This window comes from Montipora foliosa, chromosome 9 (assembly GCF_036669935.1).
Source record: "Montipora foliosa isolate CH-2021 chromosome 9, ASM3666993v2, whole genome shotgun sequence".
Lineage (NCBI taxonomy): Eukaryota > Metazoa > Cnidaria > Anthozoa > Scleractinia > Acroporidae > Montipora > Montipora foliosa.
The window spans coordinates 14,674,418-14,700,874 of NC_090877.1; the positions used below are offsets into that span (position 1 = coordinate 14,674,418).

Sequence of the window (26,457 nt, forward strand, 5' to 3'; positions counted from 1 at the left end):
TAGTTAGGCGCCCGCGCGACTTGTCACCAGCGGGGTTTCACAATAATAAGATGTGTGTAATGTAATTACCCTTAACTGCAAGCAATGGCGGACAGTAAGAATGTTGGATGATTGATACGGATTGATGACTTCCAAAAGGACTCGAGCAGATTCTTCCCCAGAGAACCCCAGCCCCCTTAAACGTTCTTGCACCGATTCGAATAAAAGCGAATTTGGTGAGCTTCCTACCTAACGTTTTCACCTTTTAAAGCAGTTTGTTTTGTCAGAATTGATCAATGTACACGACTGGTAAATCTAGTTGTTTGATTAGTACTCCACTGTGAAGGACTGTATCCTCCATTCTTTTCGCAATATCTTAGACTACCTTCAGGGAGGTTATACCAACTGTGTGACCGTTAATATATTTCATTGTGAATATCAATAACATTCGTGATATCGATTTACCATCATGTTTTCATATTTTTCTTGCTTCGTAACAGATTTTGAAGTTCCTAATGATACAAAAGCTGCCATATTGTTTCTGAAGTCAATTGTTCCATTGAACAAGTTTGAAGGAAAGATACCTGCTATCATTTTGAAACACCAGATATACTGTGTGGTGAAAGACAAGACTTTGGTTGACAGACAATTGGTAACTTATCCTTTCATAGACAACATGAAGTTTTGAACCTTTTAGTCCCACCGATGGTAGTCAGAAGACCAGGCTGGAAGGGGTAATCTCTGGGATGATACATGTATAGAGATCAATGACTGGAGGAATGTTCATTCAAACGAAGAGTTAATAGCACAAATGGAGTCATTCAGACTTCTGCCATTGATCTATTGTTTTATTTATTATTTATACATTTCTCACTTATCATTTTGACTCGATAATGATGTTAGATGAATTTCAAAATGTCATAGGCAGCCCCATTTCTCTCTTAACCCATTGACTCCCAGGGGTTCCCCATTGACGAGTAAAAATTGTTTGGCGTTAGACAGTAAAATACTAAGTCTGGCCAGTTTAGGTCGGTTTGGACGTCAAAGGGTTAATGGGGACATCTCATCTTTCAAACAGGTGCATGAACTCGTTTTTTTGATCTTCAGTCTGGCTTGGAAATTGTCCATACAATGGCTTTTCTTTCCATTCTTGAATATTTTTAGTCTTTTTCCTTACTTTGAAGGTGGCAGCTTTTTCTTGATTTGCAACTCCTTCCCTCTTGACAGCTTGCAACAGTTCTCCCTGATCACTAGATTGAACATAACTTTCTAGCGATATTCTTGCTTGCTTAATTGACACAGTCCTTTTAATTACTGAATTGAGCTGTGGCTTCCTGTCTCCCTCCTTCCTTAGTGCATAGCGTCGTTCCACACAAGTATATACTAATAATAATTATTATTATTGCTTGTGATAGTTAGAGAGAAGGTTAATGCACAAGTTGTCTTATTTTCAGAATAATCTTTGGGAGGAGAACAAAATTTGCCTCTTCAAACTAACATCAGGATCCGATGAATTTGGTGTTGTGCTGACTGACGATTTCATAACTCACATTAAGAAGAGGGTTTCTGATCCCAATGTTCTTCTTACAATAGGTTTGTACATGTATCAGTATTGTTAACATATAATTTGTGTTTGATGTAGGGTAATTTAGTTCAGATCTCAATAGTTTTTGCCCAGAGGTTTTAAATAGAAACCTTTAAATCAGTGAGAATACCACTGTGATGAGTACAAAATTAATGTGAAGTGTTCTTACTGAACACAAACCTTAGGTGTGGAGGTCGAACTTTGTTCCATTTTGGGTGCCCATGATAGAACTCATGTATTTCTTGTCATTTTCATTCCCCAATAGCCCATTTCCGAGTTGCTGCATGCCTCAGTTGCAAAGCGAGTCCTGGTGCACAACCATTCAAATGGAAATGAGTTGCGAATTACTGGTATTATGCAAATCAAACTCATTTCCCCTACAATAGTTGAGCACCAAGACTCACTTCGAAACCGAGAAACAGCAACTCGGAAATGGCGCATTAATATAAGAGTGACTCCCGAAGTTGATTTCAAATGGCTGGGTGCATTACCATTAAGATTCAGATTACTTCTTGAGATGAACGTCTTTGATTCAGTCTAGCTTTGATTTCTTTTAAGGATAAATTTTCCTTTCACCTAGACAAGTTTGAAATGAAAGTTAAGAAAGATTATTGCTGTTAAACAAGCAAGTTACAGTGATATTGCAATAATTATTGACCAGCTTCAAAGGTTTCATAAAGATTTTGCTCAGGAGGTCATCAGTGTTTTGCAGCTGGGCATTTTTATGTATGCCTTTGATGTAATAAATTAAGCAGAAAAGATAAAAACAGCTGGGCAAAGTCGTAGCAAAAGAGTGTGCTCAGCCAGTCAATTTACCCAGCGCCTGGCCCTTTATGAACCCACTGCAGCTACCAGCCGGCTTGATAGTTCAGATGGTGGAGCCAGAGTAATGCAATCACACAGTCATTTTTTTTTTACACAGTCATAGATTTGAATCCTGTTCATACCTGGACCTAACTTTCATTTCAGTTGCCACTTCTGGTGTTCAAATAAAGAGAATTAATTTCATAATTATTTTAAAACAATTTCTAGACAAGTTTGTCGGCAATGTCCTGCCTTATCACACCAATGTCAGCATAAGCAAGAGAGATGCATCAGTTAAATTTAAACTCAGCGAGGAAGAGATCACGTGAGTAACGTTCGTTGCTATTAATTTTATTCACGTACTAAACAGTATGACTGCATTTCTTTGTTAATTAACCCTTTAAGGCCCGAGGGGCCCCCTATTGCTGATCAACAGCCATGTTTTTCAATGAAAACAAAAGGAAGCGTTTGCGTAATAATAGAGTTAAATTCCCGGAGGATTTGGTTGTGGCACCAACATGGCCGCCTTTTCTTTGTTTAGGGGCAACAACATGGCGGTCGTGACGTCATGTGAAAACCGAGAATTGACAAGTAAAATTGTCTGGCGTTAGACAGAGTAAAATTTATAAGTGGCCACTGGGAGTTAAAGGGTTAATGGGAACATAGCTTTTGAGTGAATTTAGATGTTTTTCAACCAGAATGGCCTGTACTAAATTTGAAAGTGAGCACAAAGCTATAAATTGACAGTTGGGTAGTTTTGTGACAGAAACTACCATTTAATGAGGTGTGGATGGAAACCCTTGGGGGGTAAGGTTGGTTAAGCAGTTATCAACTGTGCCTCTCACCTCTGTGACCCGGGTTCAAACCTGGCCTCGTGTCAGTCGATCTCAATCCGAGGGTTTTCCGCTGGGTACTCCGGTTTTCCTCCCTCATCAAAATCGACTCTCAGTCAATTACATCTGGCTGCGGGCAAATTCCCTCGATAGGGATAACCTCTGGTATCCTTCCCTTTCATTGAATTAAATGAATAAAGTTGGTATTCTTCTTATTATTATTATTGGTCAGGACTGTTGCCCCAAGTTTTGAAGTGTCCCTATCCTGACAATTCAAGTCAAATGCCATCGACACAAAGCATATACGTTTATTTAACTCCTGGCAATTTTGATTTTTGAGGGCAGCACAAGTTGTGTAAATTAAGATAGCAAAATTGGCAGCTATTCATCCCAGGGCTGAGCTAGGGATCTATCTACAAGATGAAGTCACAGACTGATTTGTTTTCCAGTTTTTAAAGAATTTTTGTATCGCAGAATAGGTTGTGAGAAAAATATCATCGATTGGTGGGCAAAATTTCAACAAGTGAATGATACATGTAGTCGACGATTGTGCATAACAGTGTGTAGAGCGACTTTCGTACATGTATGACCTGGAAAAATAAACGGAAAAACAACAGAACGTAAAGAAAAATGCAAAACATGAGACGTCTACAAACGCATTGAGTTCAAGATACTGCTTATCACATTTAAGACCCTTAATGATCTTGCCCCTCAGTACATGACTGACATATTGCAACCTTACCTACCATCAAGAACGCTACATTCTGCAACAAAGAATCTGCTTGTAGTACCATCAGCCAACCTTGGTCAAGTACTGTATAGCGAACGTTCGTTCCCGATCTTACGCTGGCCCTTAATTTATTACCTTTAAAGTTGTAAAGCGCTTTATAAGCGCTATATAAGTTTATATTATTATAATTATTTAACAATTAATTGGCTTATCGAAGAAAAACAAACGAGTGCTAATTTTCATTGGCTTAGCGAACGTGGATGCAAACAACGTCATCTCTCCATGGAACTTTCTGGAAAGAGATCAACATTTTGCTTTGACGTCATTTGAAATGCAGTAATGTGATTGGGCAATTGAACTGTTTACTACCCATATGCCATATTAGGAGTTTCCTTGGCGGGAATAAGGAGAAGCTTTGTTTTAATCTTGCCAAACATTGGTCCGTGAAACAAATTGCGAACACTTTCTCAAGGTCATATAAAAGTCGTTCTAACAGTTGGTGTGCAGCGAAGTTGCTTGCGTTTGGTTTGGTTCACAATTCGGCCAGAGGGAATTGTTACCTTTGCACGCCTGTTACGAGGACCTTGCTGTAAGGCTAGAGTGGTTTCAGTCTTTGGCTTCCGTTTCAGTGTTTTGTTTCTTATCAAAAATAAAGCTTAAAAGCAGGGTAACGGGTACAGGCTTTTCCAAAATGATCTTCAGGTTGGCGTGCAAAAGATAGCGCAGCCAAACCAAGGAGATTAAATTGATTGATCGTGCTCATCGTACTCAGTTTGCAGTGCAGTGTGTATAATGCTACTGAAGAGACATTTTTCATTGAATTTTGAAGGCATTTGGTCAACTCTGGGATTCTCACTACCAGAGATGTTGGCAGTTGGTGGCTGTCTATTCCAGGTGCTGGCGTCTTCATGAGAAACTTCTCAAATGGTAACTTCGTCAGAACAATCCCATAATTATTAATACATCATTGCGTTTTTTTACTCACCAGACGAGGACGACGGCTGCCAGAACGTTGTCTGAAATTATAACGTCGCGTTGTTGTGATCAACTATTTCAAGTCGTTCTTGACGTAAAAATGTTTATCAACTATCCATGGCGTGGAATTTTGGAGAGACAGTTTGAAATTCGTCGTCGGACGCCTTTTCTCAACCGAAGCTCGAATTAGTCTATCTGGCGTCGCTGTTAGAAAAGAATTGCTAGGGAATCTACCAAATTGTACTGAAACCGCAGTCGCAGAGAGAGAAGATCTATTGTTTTTGCGCTTTACATTGATTTGCTTTCTGGTGTTGTCGTTTTTTTGTCAACGTCGTCTCAGCTAAAGCTCCCAATTATCACATTGTTCAGAGCTGGGACACAAAAGGTCGCTGCTCTGACATCAGGCCATGGGAAAACTACCAAAGATTTGTGTAGCATTTTGAGTCGTATTTCGCTTATCTTTTTAATAATGTTTGGTCCTTGTTGTACTTTAAAGATATTATGCATCGTCAAATGGGAACTCGGAAAATCCGAGGCCCAGATGGGTTTGAACCCACGACCCGCCGTGATCAAGTACCGATGCTCTGACCACTGGGCTACTGGAGACTCTTTGACTAGCAAGGGTGAAATGTGGTTATGGACTACGACTTTATCACGCAGTCACATAGTCAAAATTTTAACCATATATGACTCTTAACTGCATGGCAGAGTGACATTTAGGCTTATTCGCTAGCTGCATCATGCAGTCACATTAAGGCATATCAGAGATGCAACCAACCAACCACCCAAACGAGTAATGTGAGAAATATATGAAAGATAAAACTCCCATCTGGGGCTCGGATTTTCCTATAGTTTCCAGTATCTTTCATGTATTTCTTACATTCCTCGCTCACCGGGTGATCTTGCTGTACTTCGATATATTTTTGTTTGAACTTTTTGCCTTTTATCGTTAGGCGACTTAGAGCTCAGTTGTGAATAGGGCGCTTTAGAAATTGTGCTGATTATTATAATTTAGGCTAGAATTTTTTAGGCTTCTTTACAACTGCGTTAAGTTGCTTCATTTACACTGCAAAGATGTTTCACTTAGGTATTAGGTGTGGTCACACGGGGAACTTTTACCGCAGCATGCACGGGGAAACTGCATTTAGTGCGTGTGACTGACATTTCCCAGGGTAAATTTCCCGTGGTAAATTCCATGGATACGTGAAAAAGATCAGACGAAGCGGCTATCACACCAGTTAACGTGGTAAGTTGGAAGGGTGTTTTGATGCCAGAGGTACAAGAGCCAATCACGATGCTGATGAAGTTGAGATTAAGTTTCCCAACAATGAATTGCGTGAGATTTCTTTTTACTTCGGTAATCTTCGTAACCTGTGACCGCTGGTTGACACGGTATATTAAAACCCACGTGTGAGGTACCGCGGGAAAGTTTACCATGGGAAATGGCATTTACCATGGTGTGTGTAACTGCACCTATTGTCGTCAGAAGTGAAATCAAGTAAGGCACAAGTGAAATGATAAAGAATGGACTATGAAATTTAGAAGGAATTTAAAAGCCTTTGGCAGCTACAATCTCGGTCATAAATAGTTGTAACACTTCGCTTGAACAGCAAGTGCAGCGCATCAAAGCTGTAAATAAGGCACTTCTCCTCCTCCTCCTCCCTCCCATCAATGTTGCATTTACCGGTTGGTTTTTGCACTCCAACCTATAAGCATCAACGGGGGGGGAGAAATTGCCGTCTGTGTTACAACATTTGTGACCGAGACTGTAGCGTTTTTTCCGCCTTCTTTAATTTTCTTTTCTTATTTTAAGGGCGAAAAGCGCTGATTCAAATGATCAGGCAAAGGAAGTATCGCGAGATTCTTGAGAGGGTAAGAAGAGGCCACTTTTTATAAAGTTTTTTTTCCGGTAAAATGAAAACATAAACAAATTTGATAGTAATTTGCCCTATAAGAAGAAAGCAAAAATAATTCAGTTAAAGCCGCTAAGTTCGGAAAATGGTTGCGCTAGCAAGTCGCGGAATTTAAATGAACACCTTTGCTAAGCCGTAGGCCGTTTGAAAGTCGTATAGTTCATATGAATGCTGGTGCTTTGCGTGGACAAATTCGTTGGTGCGACCCACGTAATTCAAATGAACGGTGGCGCTAAGTGCGCGGAAGTGCAAGACGCTGATCTACTTTAAAAGGACGCCAGTGCCAACAGCGACACATTTTAGTGAACGATCATAGAATTCAAGTGAACGTCGGCGCTAATCGTGGAAATATGCGAGCTAGTAAAATGCCGAATTCAACTGATCGTCTGCGCAGTGTCGGGGAAACACGAGTGAGCAAATCACTTCTCGTTTAGTTTGGTTTTGGCTCTGATTGGTGGGGAGATTTTTGGAACAAACTCTACATGCATTCGCGTCAAACCAATGCATTTATATTTGAAGCTCAATTGAAAGCAGGCTTGAATGAAATGGCTATTTTCTAGTGTTCAAAGGTGATGTATAAAAGACGTCTTAAAGATTGAAAGGGGCCCATGTTGATCGCACCTTTGTGCAAAATCATTCTCAAAAATCAGTCGGGTTGCCATTCTCCGAAAACGAGAAGAGACTTTGTCATTTTGTTTAATCAACAGGAGCTTCTGCGCCGGAATTTTGACTCCCATTCCAAACTTGGCATTGCTTACCACACATACGACATAATTGGGGCGGAAATTGTGAAAAGGTAACCGCTGTAATACTTTCTTCGACAAATGTCAACGACAGAGAAAGTCTCACCAATGAGGTGTTAAATTCCTTCTTACTTTTTTTGCTTTTAGTGTGGAGACCACTTCTGGAAGATTACTTAGACTGGATATTAAGTCAGACAGCAAAGCGAGATCCAACAGATGACATGGTCAACAACGGATGCACATTTAATTCAATTCTTTTGAATTCTTTTCAATCCTCTATTTGTCATAGACTTCATGATCTTTTCTTTTATTCAAACAAGATGTATATTTAAACAAAACGAGGAAATGTTGGGGGTTTCGTATTTAACGTCAACATAACGCCGTGCGCATTTTAGCCCGGTTAATTAGGCCTTCTAAGATCTCACATAATCACTGAATTCTTTGTGGAATTGTGATGCGCTCATATGAGGGCAATTACATTTATGCGGACGTTTCTGTGCGACATTTCGCTGAGCCAAATCTCAGTTCAGTTTCTCTTTGTTACTTTTTCGGTAGGACAGACCAGGCTTCGATCAAAATGCTTCTTCAGTAAGAAAACGATTGTCAATTAATCTTTGTACAACATCATGAATAAGCCAAGATGACAACCCTTTGATTTATTTATTTTTTCTCTGTACGCAAATTCGTCTGTTCTGAATACCACTCATCTTGGTGTTCGAAGTTGTCCACTTCTTCCCCCTTTAGACCATCCTAAAAAAATGTGGAATCAAAAGTGAGTTTGTATTGCACTCACTTGTTTTTTTCGTGCTATTTAATGTTCAATGCATTAATTTATAACGGATAAAGGTACAATATATTTTGCTGCGAACTATAGAAAAATATATAAATATACAGTAACAGAACTTCACCACAGGCGAGCTGAAAGATTAGCGTTGTACGCAATGAAGGCGAGAAATGTCCCAAGGAAGACTGACAGAATTAATGATCTGTTCTGTTGTTAAGAACACAGGAAGCGGACAGAACACGAGACGCAGTCGAGTGTTTTCCCTACTTCTTGAATGCTCTATCCGCTTTTCAAGTGCTTTACAACGCAACAGATCATAGGGGAGGCTTAGTGAAAGAACTTGAATTTGATAATTTCCTCACGCATTCGGCATCTTCAGCTTTACTTTTGTAAATCACGCTGTTTTAACCAATCAGAGCACGCGTTGTATCGGAACTTTATTATTAACAAATCATATTTACTACCAAAATGGAATTGAAAATGCGGAGCTCGTGTTGATTTTTCTCTACCACCCGAAGATCTTATTGCGCCTTTCAATAACTCGGGGAATGGCTCAATGGGTCCCATTCAGCGTTGTGATTGGTTGATTTCGATCATTTTGTCGATTTATATTTGTAACGGCCAGCCAAGAGTCTCTCTAAACACGATTGGCAGCTGTGAAGAGCGAAAACTAAAGGTTTTCGTTAAAAAAAAAACTGTGGTGCTGCGTCGGTGGGAAAGTGATTAGAAATACAGAAATGGGTTACCATTGGGTTGATATGGTAAAATGAGCACGTTAATTAAAGGAATTCGAAAGCTGCCGTTTCGCCATTCAGAGCGAATTGACGTAGGGCTAATCTCCAAACGTCAGCTTTCAAATTCAGGTCTTTACGGTGGTATTTCTATGAAAAGCGAAACCGTTGATTAAAAGTTGATCTTCAGAGTTCCGTGTGTTTGTGAAATGCGCAGTACTTGAATCAAAACCACTTAGGATTGCAACATCTTCGGTCCAAGTAAATTATATTTAGCTTGTCCAGAATTTTGAGACGACAATCTGAGTAATTTAGAGCGGTTTTCAATCCGAGTTGATTCCTTAGACGAATCAAAATAAACGCAGATATTGAAACGAACCAATCAACGCAAAGCAAATACATGAAGCAAGCGCCAAGCGCGGGAAAAGGAGTGCAGCCAAGAAGAATAGGCCATTTCCGAGTTGATGTCTGCCTCCTTTTCAAAACGAGTCTAAGTGCGAAGTTTTTCTTATGAAAATTAGTTTTCATTCATATGTAAAGTAGAACTAATTACCATCACAAAAACTTCGCACTTAGACTCGCTTTGAAGAGTAGGCAGACTTGAACTCGGAAATGGCCTATTCTAAGCCAATCTCTATGCGCAGTGAGGGGAAACCGAATCAGTTGTGAGATCTTTCCGTCACACAATTGTAAACCGCTCTGTTTGGCATGGAAATATGTGGCATATTACTTTTCGTAAACTGGTTGGTCGCTGTCATCTTCTTCTGCTCCCTTTAACCTTTCGTAGAGGCTGAAAAAGGAGACTTTGATCAATGTATAATGCATTCCTGTAGTTTTAATTGCCTTAAGCCCCATTAATTTGTAAATGGGCTCATGTGCGAGGATCTGTACAGATACAAGAGACCTCTGATGGGATGTATAAGGTTGAAATTTAATATAAAGATTTTAATAAGGATTTCAGATTGAAAATTTTGTTCCGTCATTTAAAAGTTAAATAAGGGATTTTGTTGCTCATCATCTACCATAACAAAGCTTAAAAGGCATTATTTTTGTAGCAGAACTGTTAATAAGACAATTACACGTTTGTTGAGTATGAATTAGTAACCAAAAAAATTGGGCGCTGCGCGTTTCGACCGCGCTCTACTCTCAAGTGTACCATCCTAAAATGATATTTTGACTTGCGTTATTTACATAACTGAAATTAATACCCTGTTCACACCAAACGCGATAACTAGAAATTGTAGGTCTACGTTTTCAGCGTTAGAAAAGTGGAGCTGAGCAGGTCAGTGCAGTGTGGGATGACCTTTATTCCAGACGGATGATCTCGTTCTGTGCATTTTTGACGTAAAATTGCACGCCTTCATTTATAATTAGAGAGACATTGAAGTTACCTTTCGTACAATGAGTCATCAATATCACCGGCAGCCTCAACGCTGAAATTGGAATTAAAAATAGACAAGTTGAATCCTTTTGTTGGAATGGAAAGACTTCGAGGACCTGATTAATGCGTTTCAAGGTCGAATTGAGTTTTTATTTTATTTTACAAAAACACAGTTTTTCAAGGCCGGCCTCCTTTTTTCACGTCTTCTACGCCTTTTCCACCCCGTCTTCGGTCAAAAGCGGGCAAAAACTACACTGAGACTGAAAATGCTAATAAACCATATTCGTATTTGCATTTGAAAAGATTCCCCCGCATTAGCCTCCATTGCGAGCTAGTTCCAATCCAATACCGAGAATACGAGGTCAATTGCTGTAACACAACATCACTAAAGTTGCCGCAATATACTGCAATTTGGATGCACCTTAAAATTGGCAGCAAAACTGCGTCAAGTGATCTAAGCAGCTTCGAAACCCTTATTGCGATATCGCGGTAAAAAATCGCGTCGATTACAGTTCTGTGCTCAGTTACCAGGCCTTTGAATAAAAGCGAAGCTGGAGTTGACCTTGTTTCGATACAAACCGCACGTCTTTTCTCATGTAAGTAGAAACCCGTTGGCATTAAAATAACATGAGGAAGCAATGAAGTTTGTGCCAAAGCAAGGTCAACTCCAGGCTCGATTTTATTCATAGGCCTCAGTGGTAACTGAGTACTGAACTATGCAACGGGTGCAAACGGACATCCCTCCTGAAAAAAGAATGTTTGTTCCACAAACAAACGATAAAGTCAAATCCAGACTGGCCCCGCCCAGAAAGAGAAAAACCCAAGTTACATAACAAGGAAATGCCCCAAAGCATTTCGTCGTAAACTTCGTAGTAAGCCACTTTTTGAAACACGTTGGCGCATGTTCGTCTGTCACGGTAAAGTTCACTTTAATTAATTAATGGCTTATGGAAAAATGTATTTGTCCTGAGCTAAACATTTCTCTCCCAACTACCATTCACGTTTGTGGACTCCCCTTAAAATAACTGCAAGGAACGCTACTTTAGAAACTGACCTTCTAGTATAAAGTGGATTGTCCACTTCTTGGTCAGGTGAATTGGTACCATAACTGTCGAGTCAAAGAGACAAATCATATAAGTAGGGCTAAATTGTAAGTGTAATTATATGGCAAAAAAACATACATTTCTACTCCCCATCAGACTCCTTTGTTTGTTGTCCACGAAGTAAGCTCACCTTATGTATAGTGGGTTATCGCTTCTAATAATGGTGCCTTTACTGAAATGAACGTAAAAAAATATAATATTCGAGAACAACCTTAAAAATATGTTTCCATTCATATACTCTAACGTAAAAGTGACAAGGTGAAATCTTCATCGGTTCGACCACTAGCCAATAACAAGAAAATCACTCGACTCGATTCAGTCAACCCTATAGATGGTTTTCAATCACGTGATGAGACGGCCATGTTGTTGCACAAAACAAGAGCAAATTATTGCTCATAAATTGCATTATAATGGCGTCAAATTCCAAAAAGACTTTTCTCTATTGTTCTGTGCACCCACATGGCTTCTGTGACGTCAGGTGAAAACCATCTATTCATACAATAGACTAAATTGGCTAACTCATTCTTGTGCTCAACTTAAATCTCCCGGGGTGAAGATTCTTTGTGTATTGTATTTTCATTATAATGTAGCATTCACATTTAAACGATATGAAAATACTTGGAACAAAACGTTTTATTCGCAAAGGGTTTACGGCAGGTCAGAATAGAAGAGCTAACATCTACTTGAGAAAGACAGCGATAGGCTTCCTGATTGGTCGAAACATTCTTTGTAGGTGTAAGAAAGTGTAAGAAAACCATTTTGGTGGTTGAAGAAAGCAGTTTTTAATCACATATTAGCGAGTCAAGTCTGATTCTTCCATCCAGACGGGAGAAGGGCATTCTCAATCTAAGGAGAAGCCTATATATTTATAAGCATAAATTTTTATTGCTGGGATTACACGCCAACGGGGATAGGGGAGGTTGTCTTAAGAACAACACTTTCAAGAAACTAAAAGACAGGGGCGGAAACGGTTATCCATATGCAATCGAATAGGCTTGTTTTACAAAGGGCGACAAAGGAACTTGCTAAATATGCAGCACGCAGCACGACTGTTGTTGTTAATTAGTTTTTATGATGTATTTTAGCTTTTATATGATGTATATAGTTTTTCTTATAGCATTTTGTTTATAGTTTTCAGGTATCTTAGGTGTAACGCGCATTTGATCATATTCGAATGTTAATTTGCGCGCTATAAGCAATAATATTATTATTATTTGTTGGTGTCATTCCTTTCATCACGGCTATTGTTTTATAACGGCATGAGGCCGCTATGAAAACTAAAAATAGCCTCGTTTTCTTCATTTTCTTACCGTAAGTAGACCATTTTCGAATTCTCACGGCTGGACTGGATCTAGCATGAAATGGAGGCAAATGCGGGCAAATCCTTTCACACACAAATTAATTTGCCCGCATTAGCCTCCATTTCATGCTAGATCCAGTCCAGCCGTGAGAATTCGAAAATGGTCTATTCTGGACGCATGCATGGTTACCCCCTCCCAGACTAAAAACATTACCTGCCTACGTAAAGTGGGTTTTCAGTCTCTTCAAGACCAGGTGAGCTTGGTCCTCTAAAACTTTCCCTGCATGTTGGATTATGAAACAATTGTAAGAAATGTCAGGAAGTGGGCAAAAGTTTGGTTTATGCCCATTTTCTTGCAAGCCAATCTTTTTGAACAAGCAAACAAGAAATTTAACAAAACAATGTTAACCTTAATTATTTCGTTTGTAAAACACCTCGCATTCAGTCTCTCTAACACATTAGGGCCGTTTATACGAGAGAAAATAAGCCGCGGCTTACTCTGGCCGCGGCGTATACATAATACGCGAAAGGAACTATTTATACGAATATAAACTCCAACGCCAGGATAAGCCGCGGCTTGTATTGAGAAAGCCGTGAACATAGATTTTGTACCATTTATACGGGTTGTTCGCGTCTTGTGTAAGCCGCGGCTTATTTTCTCTCGTTTAAACGGCCCTATTGTATGAAACGCGAATAAGAGAGTCATGCATGGGTTCCTTCAGAATTTCCCTTTCTTTTGTTTCCCGTGTGGCGTTGAAGTGGATATGGGACCATCTGCGGTTTTTACCTTACATCTGTGCGCCATGTCGGTGGTCGAAAACAATAGATCTTCTGTACCAAAATACAAAAGGTACTTGCTAGGCGTGCAGAGCTGTTGGTTTCGTTCACCTTTTCACCTATTTTCAATTTTAATTTTTTAGTGGCGATCTCATTGCCGTTGTCCTCAACCTTTCTCAGTGAAAATTCATAGCATTGTTCTCCGGCAGGAGCCCACGACTAGGAGCGAACAACAGCCCTTTATTCCTGTCACAACGTTTTCACAGACCGATTTATTTTTAGATTGAATTTCCCGTGAATGAGACTCCCGCAGGAGCCTGATGACCAATCTCAAGAAACTAACATGACGTCATAATGTCACCGAACCGGAACTGTCTTTGTTTTCTACGGAAAAGGTAGTCTAAAAATAGATTGGTCTGTAAAAAAGCTGTGACATGGGCTCCTGAAATGGGCTCCCGACCCCGGCTAAGAAAGAGGGACTCTCGAGATTTAAAGCCGGAGCGGGATGCTGTTTTTTTGGCAAGGCCATTTTAAGTGTTTAATGTAAGGAACTTGTAAGAAACCTGAACTTACCCGCGTCCGTAGAGAACGTTAATTTTTTCGATCTTGTTGATGACACTGTAACGTTCACTAGCACTAAAAAGTCATATTTAGATTACTTTTAGGATTTTATATGAAAAGAGATCAAGCAATTTCAATGGGTCACTTATCAAATACAAAGAAAGTGCTGTACCTCTGCTTTTAAGATCAAGTCATTCCCTAAAAATGACTTAGATTCGTTTCATTTATGCCTTGTTTTCACTAGCGACACAACCACAAGTTCAAGCATAAACCCAAACACAAGAGATTCGTTTCAACAAGTGAAAACGAACCTTAATGCAAGGACAAGCACACAACGCAGAGAAAAAGACACACAAGTTCCAGTTTCTCTCTTACAACGCAGCGCTGCGAGAGTGGAATCTGGGGCTGGTCTTCTTCATTGGACGAACATCACAGCTTGCGTTATGCTAGCGTTACACCCCCTTTTTCACACAACGCAAAAGCGAACGCACGCAAAAACGCAAGCACAAGGAAAAGATAAAATTTTGATCCTTCTACTTATGCTTGCGCCAGGACGTTTTCATGGTGAAATAAGCTCTCTTGTGCTTGAGTATACGCTTGCGCCGCTACTGAAAACCAGGCGCACTTATTAAGTGTTTAGTTGAAAAAAACGTGGAACTGCGTTGGCAGTGGGAAATAAATAAAGGAAGACGAATTCATAAAGCTTAAGGTCGAATTGTTACTGTGAAAAGATTAAATGCATTCAATTCACTCTGACAAAGGGCTGACGCTCGAAACGTCAGCCATTTAATCATTTCTCGTTCGCAAGTTTGACCTTAGTTTCTTAACTCCTTTGAGGAATAAACATTAGTTAATCTAACCAAAACTGAAACAAACGTACTGTAGGCCATTTGATGCGGTGGTTGCCATACCTACTAATTTGGACTTCACAGGGTACAATTGTTGGAGTTACAATTTTCTGTACTTATTTACTGCACTCCCCCTTGTCCCTCGAGTAATTCTGTGGGTGTTAAGGCCCGGCAAGAGATTCTCTTGTGCCCGGGCAAGCGGCTTCAACATTTCCTTCAACATCGCTCGATTTTTTTTTTAACGATGATGACTGCTGGGATGGGCAAACGGTTCAACAAATTCAACAAAGCCGACGAGAGGACTTGCGTTCAGTCCAAGGCTGCAACCGCGGTTGCTATGGATACGGACATGGTAACATCGTCATTGAGAGACCGATTAGTTCGCACGCGCACACCCAACAATAGGGAGCTTAAGCAACGACAACGGCGACGGCAACGAGAACGTCATCTCAAAATATAAATTTGCATTATTTTAATCGCTTCGTGACTATTTCAACGTTTTTAATATGACAAGGGTGTGGTAATTCCTCAAAGATGACACCAGTCGGAACGGCACTCCATTTTAGGAGAGAAAATGAAAATTTATCCTCAAGTGCTGACGTTCTTCATAAAACCAAAAACTTGGCTATTTCACGTTGTTGTTTGGCTGACGACAGCAAAGAAATGGACAAAAGCGAAAAACGCACGTGCAGGGCGTGCAAAGCTATTGTTTTTACCCACTAAATATGCAAATTCGTGACGTTCTCGCTGCCGTCGCTGTTGTCGTTGCTTAAGCTCCCTAATGTTGAAAGAGGGGGGCAAACTGCTTCAATTTCATTCAACATTCGCGATCACAAAAGAAATGTTGAATGGTTGTTGAAGCAAAGTTTAAACGCTTTTAAACTCATTCAACTTCGAGTCAACATGTTTCAACCCGGTTGAAAGGGGGGTGGGGGAGGAGGGGGGCAAACTGTTGAAGCCAACAGAAAGTCACAGAAAGTCATATCCTTAGATACACACGTACATGCAGAGACGGGAAAGAATGCTCGTGGGAATAGAGGTTTCGAGACAATTATTCGCAAGTCACTAAATTACATTTTGTTTTGCCCACCTTTCTTGACACACCTCCTCCTCCTTCACACAGATGTTTGTTATCCCTGTGACCTTCTTCACAGGGATTGTAAACGCGACATGGAGTCTGTCTTGGTCACTTTTTCTTCTCGTTCTTGCACTACAAAAGAACACATTACTGACGAAGAATAAAAATGGATTGTAACCTGTGTTTAGCCCTCTATGTACACCCATAAACGGCTTTTTACATTTTTAGTTTTTTCTTCATTGATGACACGCTATCGTACCTTTTTCTGCGAAAGCAAAACACTGTTGCTACGACTGCCGCTACAACGAGAAAGGAAACCACAGCGCCAACAATGATCGATCTTGTCAGCCATGTGTCATCACCGTCACTTTCTACATCATTTATGCCTTCTCCAGTTGTCGTGAGTCTGTTGTTCCTCCGAAGGGTGACTTTGGTCGCTATCTCCGTTTCGAGTATCAAAGTTGTTGCTCTTGTAGACGTCTTAGCAACTGGAGAAAATGTTGCCTCCTCCTGATTTGTGAGTAATGGCCTTGTTGTTGGTAAAGGGCCCTGGCTAGTGCGAATTATGCCGAAGTCTGTTTTCGATTTTACTGTTGCTTTTGTTATTGCTGGTAACGACGACGAAGACGACGGCGATGATGATGATGATGATGATGACGACGACGATGACATCATCATCGTGGTCGAGTCACCATAATTGGCAGTTGAGGCTTCGTCGGTGGTAGGGTTTACGTCCGCTATCAAATAAGATAAAAAACAAGTCAGTGTAAAGGTAACTATACTTTGAGATAATTTTGCTCACCAAGATAGCTCAGTTTTGGTTTTTCAAAATAGCCTCGGAAACTGTGACAAGGTTTATTAGCTGGTTTACATTTTGATATCATTCCTTCTCACACAGAGATGAAATAACAAGAGTGGAGGGGAAGCGAAAAAAAATTCTAATTCCGTATTCCTTTCAGGTTAATAATTATTCTTCGTCGATAAAGCAGTAAGATCAACTTACAACGCACCTCCCCCCCCCCCCCCTTCCGAAAATACGCTTGTCACGGCACAGGCCACATGAACATCGGTTTCGTAATATTGCTACCTGTAAGCGCCACGCGTGAAGAGACGCGAGAGGGAGTGGAGTTGCCTTGTTTGCGTCAGGCAGCATGAAGCTCCCTCGCAATAATAATAATAATAATAATAATAATAATAATAATAATAATAATAATAATCAATACGCCCAAAATGGCACCCGTTTACAGCGTACATCTTTGATTTTGGACATCCATGTCATGGTCAATAGACACCAAGGTATCCGCTGACCGGTACTACGTGACGATATTACGGGCTCAAGTTTAGAGCTCATCGCCGGTCAGTTGTTTTTTAAAGTTGACCTCTAACCAGGTACCGGTTTTCGGTTGGATCGCAGGCTCAAGCTAGGTTAACTTGTTTTAAGAATAAATAAACCGGGAGCTCCGCTTTTAGGCTTGGGTAAATCTATATATGAATTATCAGGAGAGCAAATCAATAATAATATGTCAATGACGATAGTCGAAATAAAGAGGTTTTGATAATGGTTAATGAAGATGAAGATAAAAAAGGAAAATAAGGATGCTGATGATAACAAAGGAAGCCGTTAATGATGCTGATCATTGTGATAAAAATTATGATATCATATTTACCGGTGGGATGGTCAGTGAAGAAAAAAAATAATGCATTTTTCAGTGTTCAAGCTCTTAACTTTTCTATGCCTCCGTAATAGATGATTAATTTAAAACACACAAAAAAGGGATTTGAACATAAACGAGAAATTAGACTTCAGGAAAAAAAAATCTTTTTAAGACGCATAACAGTTCGATTCTATCACGAAAGAATTGATGAAACTGATGAAGATCCCGTCATGGAATCGAAAGCTTGTGTGTCTTGAAAAGTTTTTTCCTGGAGTTTGAAGCCTCATTTGTTTTCATATTTTTGTGATATGACAGGATCACGTAACTTGTTCTTCACCGAAAAAAAAAGGATGCCTTACCCCGGTAGTAACAATAATGTATTACGCGTGCCGTTGACCAGTCAGCTCCATACGGGACTGGACGACTCAGTCTATCATGATTATCATGATTTTCAGTATCGTATGATATATGCTCCATTGTGTGAACAGTGTTGAGGACTTGTTGGCACTGTGATTTCAAAGCCATCAGATAGAAAGGTTTCTGTGTTGGTAACTGTATTGGCTTATCGTAGGATCCATTTATTTGACAACAGAAGAATATTTGGGTATCCTGATTGTACACTCCAGTCGGAAGCAAGCCGGAATTATTGTTCTTGTTCGTTCCATTGATACCATTTTCGTCATCCCACAAAACTGAACCACTTTGCATACCCACGGGACACTTTGACCCTTTCTGATAGATGCAGTATTGTCCCGCGGGCCAATTTGTTCTGTTGGCGTCAAAAATGGTCGAGGTGTTGTTCTTTATGCAAAAGTGACGCTCTACGTCGTTGGAAATCCAACCCCGGAAATGTGCGTTTTTGGAAGCCATTGTTCGGCCTTTATCATTTTCCAAGTCCTGGTAGAGGTATCCTGACACCCACGCAAAGCCTATCGAGCTGGGACAACTTGACTTTGGCATAAGCAATCCATATCGACCTTTCGGCCATAGAATGGAACTATCCACGACTGAAACAGTAAAAAAAAAGAATGAAACTAGTTACCAGAGCCCTTCTTTATCAACAAACGGATTCCAACTGATATATTACCTTGTATACAAATTCCTCTTCGATTATACTCGGAGCATGTCTAGGAGCTAAACAAACAGCGGTGATAAACATTGTATTCCAACGCATTTTTTATAGAACTTGACGGTCACTTTTTAAAATGTATGTGGACTAGCATACGAAACGTCAAGTTCTATAAAAAATGCGTTGGAATACAATGTTTATCACCGCTGTTTGTGTTATTTTCTTAATCAAGCTACGATGGCCTAAGAACAAGAGTTTATACGATAATGTCTGGGAACATTACTGAGGAATACGTTTATTTTTAGTATGCTAAACTAGGAAACGAAATTGGTTCGGGAAACAAAATTGTTTTCAAAAACATTTTCCGCATCCTCAAAATTGGCTCACAAGAAACGTCATAGTGCCCTCAAAAACCAAAAATAGTAGAGGTATTTGCGTCACTGTTTGCTGTCATGAGGCTCTGACGTCATCTCAAGCTATTTTCGTGACCGTACCCTCCCTAAAACAGAGCAGATTCGTTGTGGGGAGCTTAATTGTCAAAAGTGACGTTTTCTTCCCGCGGTGTAAATGATAGAAAACTCCCACGTTGTATCAGTCCCTCAAAAAGTTTAATATCACCCCTAAAACTGTTTGCAGCAAATAATTCTGTGAATGGTTCTGTTTTGTGTCAAAACTGATATGTTCTCTTTAGTCTCGACTTTAAGGCCGTAAAAGGTGTTTCAGATAATAATCCACAAAAGTAAACATGCTCCAGTGATTTCAAGAGCGAGTCGAATGATATCTTTATTCAACAGTGGATATCTGAGTCACCTGAGGTCGCGAAAATGGAATCGTTAATTTTGAGAGAGGACCTCAACGTATCGTCCTTTGAAACCGGGAGACCTCAGTCTGCGATTTATAGCGTACGAAAAGAACCATTATTCTCGTGCCGTAATTACATAAGTTTTGAAATAAACTTCGGGAATGCTATGGATTACAAGTTAGAAGACTAAGAAGATTATTTAAAAAACACGTTCGTGTGTGTAAATGAAGACCTTAAACAAGCTTAGAATGGCTGTAACTGTTTCAATCGGTTCCCACACTATTGACACCGCAGGATGATGTTTTTCTCAGTCAGTTTTTCTTTTTTTCGCCAATGTTTTCCTTTTCAGGATTTAAAGCTAATAATAATGGAATAGCCTTTCAAATAATAGTATTTCTCTATTCAATCCTCCTTTTCAAAGTTTTTTTCATTTCAGGGGTTTCGGCAGACAGTATTACCTAAAGATCCCCTTGGCGGATTTATTCAGCTTGAACTGGGGCAAAAATAATTCAGAACATGTGTTAGCTGGGCTTATCGCGATGTGATAAGTGATACCCTAACAATAGGGAGCTTAAGCAACGACAACGGCGACGGCAACAAGAACGTCATCTCAAAATATAAATTTGCGTTATTTTAATCGCTTCGTGACTATTTCAACGTTTTTAATATGACAAGGGTATTCCTCAAAGATGACACCAGTCGGAACGGCACTCCATTTTAGGAGAGAAAATGAAAATTTATCCCCAAGTCCTTACGTTCTTCATAAAACCAAAAACTTGGCTATTTCACGTTGTTGTTTTGCTGACGACGGCAACGAAATGGACAAAAGTGAAAAACGCACGTGCAGAGCGTACAAAGCTATTATTTTTGCCTACTAAATATGCAAATTTGTGACGTTCTCGTTGCCGTCGCCGTTGTCGTTGCTTAAGCTCTCTAATGACTAGCACGTACCGTTTCCAATGTCAGCAATGTGTCAGATTTGCGTTTCAGAAAGCTCGTGCCACTTACCTGATATTTCCCAGTGCAATAAAGATTTATACATTTCATACATTTGTGCTATTTTGTCGGTAAAGTTATTCAGTTTTTTCGATTCGCGACACGCACTCACAATACGGTTCGAATTTATTTTTTCACCGCAACAGGATAGCTTTGTTCGGAATGTTAACGACCGGCACGTTTTTCTTTTTTGTCTCAGTGCCCTAAAAATTAAGCAACAAATCATAAGCTGCAAGAGATACCGCAAGGGTTAGAATATTTAACGAGAAGTTAGTACTGATTCTTTCTGCATTTGACGCAAATATAAGCAAAACGAGTTAAAAATGCACTCAATTTTCAAAATTACTTTTGTTGTGTGTGAGCTAATATAATGTCCTCTTGAAAAGCATGGAACTAAATAAAGTGGAAAAAAACGACAAAAGTTTTCCTAATTCGTCAGCGATACGACTGACATAAACTTTAAAAGATAAGCATTTATTACAACGTTTCTACAATGGTCAATCATTTATTATGCGTGTCGATTTGAAGCGTTTAATATGAAATTAAAGAGGATAGCAAGCTTGGACACGTACCTTTTGCAGCAAGACAGCTCACTGAAGCCACCAATAGAAGCATTGAGCTAGGACAGATCTTCATGTGGTTGCGCCTTTTTTTCGGGATGGATGAAAATCTTCAAATTATTGAGTGTGTCAGACCTGCTATAAGATAAACAGGAATGAATAGAGATGGAGGTCCCTATGAACAATGGGTCCGGGATAAACGTTTAGGATTATGTGACCCTGACGTCGCAGTGTAGGGCTTATCTCAAAATAAAACAGCGGGCACAAACTTGTTCCAGACCGGTTTTTAAGAATCCATTGTGTTCAACACGGAAGGAGATGATAATTATTGTACAGGACGCCCAGTCGTATGAACTAAAAAGAAAACCTAAGAAACGGTTTCTTTAAGTTAGAAGTTACAATGCCAAATCTTTGCCATTCTTGCCTGTGCTTTAGTTCAACTAATATTATTTTACATGTTCTTTGAGAGCGTTTTGATAAATGTCGTTTTTATCAAAAGTTGACGGAAACCGATGAAATATGATCAAAAACCAAGGAAATAAAACAATTTAAAGGGACAAGTTGGGTATAAATATCAAGAACAAGGCGACGAAAGAAAGTGGATTAAAAAAAGAATAGAACGTGGATAATCCTCTGTGATGGAGGATTGTTCAATACAGCTGTGACTGAGTCGATTCGTCGAGAGCTGCCGCCTCAAAGGCAAGCTGAAGATTATTGAGTTTGTGCAGAGAGAATTACAAGAATTGAGGAGGTGGTCACTGGTCCGACAGAGATTACTTTCCCTTGTGGGAAGTGCGTCACCCCGTGGTCGGGGCGCGGGCCACGAGTTTGTCTGTGCAACCCAAAACCTCTGAGCACGCCCTTTTGGGTCCTAACACAAAAGGATGGAACAGCTGTTTACTACCTACCGATTGGGATTTTCTCTTTTTTGCAGTTTTGGCGGTTTTTTTTTTTTTTTTAGCTCGGTTTCGCGGTTGTTTGGTATCTGTTGCGGCTTTTCGGAATTGGTATTCCGGCGTTTTTCGGTTTTACGGTTGAGGTTTGTTAGTTATAAGTGACCGGTATGAGAACACCCTCTACAACGTTACTCCAATATCACGAATTAGCCTCCTGACTCAGACTCTAGTTCGAAGTTCGATTAGGGTTTTAAAAACCGGTTTTGATAGCCGGCTTTGCCTGCGGTTTTCGGTTTGTTAAATACCCCCAATGCTCCCCTCATTGTGCGCACTTGTAAACAAAGAGCTTTGAAACGACTATAAACCTTTTAATCGGTGCAATCATGCCAAGTTCTTGAGGCATTACTTCTCAGGGTAATTCAGTTACTTAGACATGCCTCATTAAAAAGATCTAGAAAAAGAAGCAATGATTGACCTATTTATTTATTGGCGCCTGGTCATGTTTCACCTTCCTTTCAAGGGAAATTTGAGCTTCTCTCATTCAAAAATGGCATACTGACTAGTCACGCTAGTTGTACTTTAGGGAATACAATTTAGGGAAAAGTTTCGAACAGCACTATGGGGCAGTTCCAATATCCACAATGAGAGTCGCGTATACGTGATTCCGTCCCTTGGTAGTACTGATATACTCGGTCTAGAAGTAGCTTGGTTATTCATAAGGAATGGTTCCTCGATACCACACGGTAAAGTAAGACGCATCCTGCGTTTTTTTACCACTGCAGTCATTTTTACAACGTTTGCTTTTTAGCAGGGACCTTCTTTACTGAAATCCACCGATTTCTTTTCTGATTGTGTTCTTCCCTGTCTTGAAGTAGTTGACGGATCGAGACGGATCGAGGCAGTAAAAATATCTATCGAGCCCCCAATCTTAGAAGCAACTTCCATAGACATCTTGGATTCCGCAGTTGCAATTATGGACTTCGTGTACTTTCCATCTAGCTGGATAGTTGTCTCAAGTTCACTTGAGGAGTCCTTGTGGATCTCATTTTCCGCAAGGATCACATCGGGTTGGGTCTTATCTTCTAATACTTCAAAAATAAGGTCGTCGTGACAATAATCTTGGTTCCCTCAGCGTCTGGTACGTTCACTTTGATGTCGTCCCACCCCCCACCTTTCCAGTCTCTGGCGTACTGTTTCTAGGTCTCCTTGCAGGCCTGGAAAACTCTTGTAGTCGTGCTCACTGCACAAAATACTGGAACGGCCTACATAACGCACCTCGAGATTATTGATGCCATTAACTTTTGCCTCACTTCACGACTCACTGCGTAAATTCTGCTAACGGTGGCCATTAAGGAGCGTGATTGATGTTGTCATTTCGTGACTTTTCTCCGCAATCATAACAATACTGACCCGGAAATCATCCAGAGAGGAAGTTACAAGCTCAGTTTCAGGACGATATCGATATCAGACTCCGGTCTAAAGTCAAGACAAGACGATCGAAGATCGTTTCCCAGTGTTTGATCCGTGTTTGATCAAGTATCATTTTGTCTTTATCTGAAAAGGTTCGTAAATGTTCTTTTGTCTATGGAGCAACAGAATGTCCTGTTCATTGATAACTCCTCTGATTCTATCTTGATTCTAAGATATTTGCTAAATCATTTGATACCCTTTTCATTTTGTGTTTGCGGAACGACCAGTTTCGAAACTTCACTAATTAACGTCTTTTAGATTGGAACTACCGCGAATGGCTTTGTGGGTCGTAGAACAGACCAAACCATTTGTTAGCTCATTTGACATGTCTTTGGCATCGAGGAAACAAGGTTGAGCCTTCATTTATAATTACGTGTCGGCGGTATTCCCAATAGCACGCGACGTGATGTAAACTAGCAGCATGCTCTAGCCGACTAATAAACAGTTTTAGTATTTACCCTCACCGAAAAATAACGTTACGGAGATAAATACGGTAAAAATGTATTACACAATACTGGGCCATTAATAGAACTCCTTACATCCCCCGGTTCAGTGTGGCGCAGAAGACCATCCCCTATGACGAAAATCTAAGCCGCTATGTGATCAACGCGGAATTTCGAGCGATAAAAATGCTGACTCACCAACGAGTTCAACTTTAGCACGGTCCACCAATCCATTGAAATCCTTTAAAAGAGAAATAAAGAAATTTGTCAGTTTGCTGACTGGACAAAAACATTCTCTCTTTTTACGAGTGATAATGTGTTTCTTCCCCGAGGTTTCTTCGCCCCGAGATGAACGGATTCATTAAATTGTCTTACCCTTTAAGAATTTCACGTGACTTTGACGAGATCGCGAAAAGCAAGTGAAAGAAATATAGGAGGGTCTTTTCCTTTTGAGGCAAAATCCGGCCATCGGTTTTTAAATAATGTTTCCTCATTCTCTCGCGCTACTACGTTCCGCCTTATACGGATAATTTGCAGGTCCTAATTTTCGTTTTTGGGCTATTAAGTTTAAAACCACATTTCCTTCACTCTTTAATCTCTTTAAATTACACCCGGATCCTCGTTACGTTTATCTAATTTTCCCTTAGCCCATATTTTATCATGAGTATAACATGGTGAAGTGATAAAATCATCCATTTTGTTTTCTTTCTCTTGAGGAAACCTTAAGGCGGCTCAAAATAATCTCAAAACTTTCAATAAACTCAGTAGACTCACTATTTGGAAGGATTGAATTTACAAATATAACACCAATAAACAAGTGAAGCTATGATTCTCCACTTATGAACGCAATTTTAGCAATTGCGTAGGGAAGACTGAAAAATTCAGGACTTCCAAATGACCAGCTCCCAGCATCAGTGGCGTCATAGTATTTGAAAATGCCTTTATCTTCCACGAGTTTTATGTCAGAATCGTGAAATCGACCTTGTCTGCTCCGCTGAGATAATAACCCTTGCGTTAACACTGGCATCCAAACAAACTGCAATATATCATTCAGGAGATAATAAACTAACAAATGGTTTGAGGCTTTTTCCATATTCTAATTGGTTCTTGAGAAAACCCATGGTAAAGTTCGGCAATAAGAATTTTTCGTATGACGCCACTCACTTGGACGCCACGGGAAAACTATTGAGAACTGTGAAAAAAGCCTCACACACTTTGTTTGTTTATTTTCTCCTGAGTGATATAATGCAGTTTGTTTGGATGGCCGGGTGTTTTGTTGCCATGGTAACTTATTACGCCACGTTAATGAATGCATCTTGCTAACAATTACTGTTGTTTTATTTGGTACCATTACATTGCTATTACATGAAACATTTCGTTACATGATTATCTGGGATCACGGGCACTTACATCTTAATGCTGTTAATTCAACGTTATTTCAAATATGTTTTTTCCCCGGTTTATGATTACGCAGGAAATGTAGCCAGTGTTATTGAAATCCGAAAAGAAAATTGGGGGTAACCACGCATTTTCCAAAGATAATTCGTGAGTAATATTTGTAAACAACATTAAAATACAAAGCAATGTATTGCGTTCTTTCTCAAATTGAAGCTTAGTTATCTCTCAAAAATGTATGGTTACCCCCAATTTTCTTTTTGGATACTAAGAGTACTTACTAAGATCTACTTTCTCCGGATAGTTTTAAACCGCGCAAAAATATCCCTGTATTAGTAAGCATCACCGATAGGAAACCCGAGTATATCGAGATGCGCAGAACGTATGCGCAAAACAATAGTATGGGGTAGTATTAGTAGTATTATGGGGATGTTATCTCACATGACAATAGGGAATGCGGTTGTCATCGAGGACGCCACAAAACTACAAACTAGGGAGCTTACGAAACGACGACGCCGACGGCAACGACGACGCTACAAAAAGATAGGTTTAGTAAGCAAAAACAATGGCTCTGCACGTGCGTTTTACATTTTGGTACATTTCTTTGCCGTCATCTCCTAAATGACGACGTGAAATGACCAAATTCAAGGTTCTGTGGAGGACGTTAGCACATGACGATGAATTTTCAGTTCTCTCTCTACGCTTCCAACCCACTCAAACCAGTTTAAGTCCTCGACAGTTACTACACATTTTTAACGCAAAACGACATGAAATAGTTCGTAGTGATATGAATAACGCGAACTCGTATTTTTAAATGAACTCCTCGTAGCCGTCGTCGTCCTCGATTCGTAAGCTCCCTAGTTGTTAGGGAACTTAAGCAACGACAACGGCGACGGCAACGAGAACGTTACAAATTTGCATAGTTAGTGTTCAAAAACAATAGCTTTGCACGCCTTGCACGTGCGTTTTTCACTTTTGTCCATTTCTTCGCCGTCGTCAGCAAAACAACAACGTGAAATAGTCAAATTTGAGGTCTTAAGGAGAAC

At 39.9% G+C, this 26,457-nt stretch overlaps 2 protein-coding genes across 4 annotated transcripts; one reads left to right on the forward strand and one right to left on the reverse strand.

The window, feature by feature from the left end:
• The first annotated feature begins 62 nt into the window (after positions 1-62).
• LOC137969487 (inactive serine/threonine-protein kinase 19-like) lies at positions 63-8,209 on the forward strand. Its single transcript, XM_068815743.1, has 8 exons — positions 63-215; positions 480-631; positions 1,434-1,572; positions 2,597-2,693; positions 4,761-4,858; positions 6,720-6,778; positions 7,527-7,615; positions 7,710-8,209. Exons 1-8 carry the CDS (start codon positions 125-127, stop codon positions 7,780-7,782), a joined length of 798 nt encoding a protein of 265 aa, XP_068671844.1. The 5' UTR covers positions 63-124; the 3' UTR covers positions 7,783-8,209.
• On the reverse strand, positions 8,174-24,493 carry LOC137969486 (uncharacterized). 3 transcript variants are annotated; one of them, XM_068815740.1, is made up of 13 exons: positions 24,392-24,493; positions 24,215-24,257; positions 21,220-21,345; positions 18,140-18,787; positions 16,385-16,862; positions 16,138-16,257; positions 14,212-14,274; positions 13,076-13,144; positions 11,692-11,733; positions 11,513-11,566; positions 10,469-10,510; positions 9,808-9,867; positions 8,174-8,312 (listed from the first exon to the last, which is right to left on the reverse strand). In XM_068815740.1, exons 3-13 carry the CDS (start codon positions 21,281-21,283, stop codon positions 8,303-8,305), a joined length of 1,650 nt encoding a protein of 549 aa, XP_068671841.1. In that variant the 5' UTR covers positions 21,284-21,345; positions 24,215-24,257; positions 24,392-24,493; the 3' UTR covers positions 8,174-8,302. The 3 variants fall into 3 exon arrangements, with proteins under 3 accessions (XP_068671841.1, XP_068671842.1, XP_068671843.1); XM_068815741.1 differs by having other exon boundaries at positions 21,220-21,342; positions 24,392-24,455; XM_068815742.1 differs by lacking the exons at positions 24,215-24,257; positions 24,392-24,493 and having other exon boundaries at positions 13,076-13,141; positions 21,220-21,624.
• Between the last annotated feature and the right edge of the window lie 1,964 nt (positions 24,494-26,457).

Coding starts and splice junctions, on each gene's coding strand:
- LOC137969487 (XM_068815743.1), top strand. CDS start 125: ATGACTTCCAAAAGGACTCGAGCAGATTCTTCCCCAGAGAACCCCAGC. Junction 216..479: donor TTCGAATAAAAGCGAATTTG/GTGAGCTTCCTA, acceptor GCTTCGTAACAG/ATTTTGAAGTTCCTAATGAT. Junction 6,779..7,526: donor ATCGCGAGATTCTTGAGAGG/GTAAGAAGAGGC, acceptor TTTAATCAACAG/GAGCTTCTGCGCCGGAATTT.
- LOC137969486 (XM_068815740.1), bottom strand. CDS start 21,283: ATGAAGATCTGTCCTAGCTCAATGCTTCTATTGGTGGCTTCAGTGAGC. Junction 11,567..11,691: donor GATAACCCACTATACATAAG/GTGAGCTTACTT, acceptor TTGACTCGACAG/TTATGGTACCAATTCACCTG. Junction 10,511..11,512: donor AATCCACTTTATACTAGAAG/GTCAGTTTCTAA, acceptor TTCCAATTTCAG/CGTTGAGGCTGCCGGTGATA.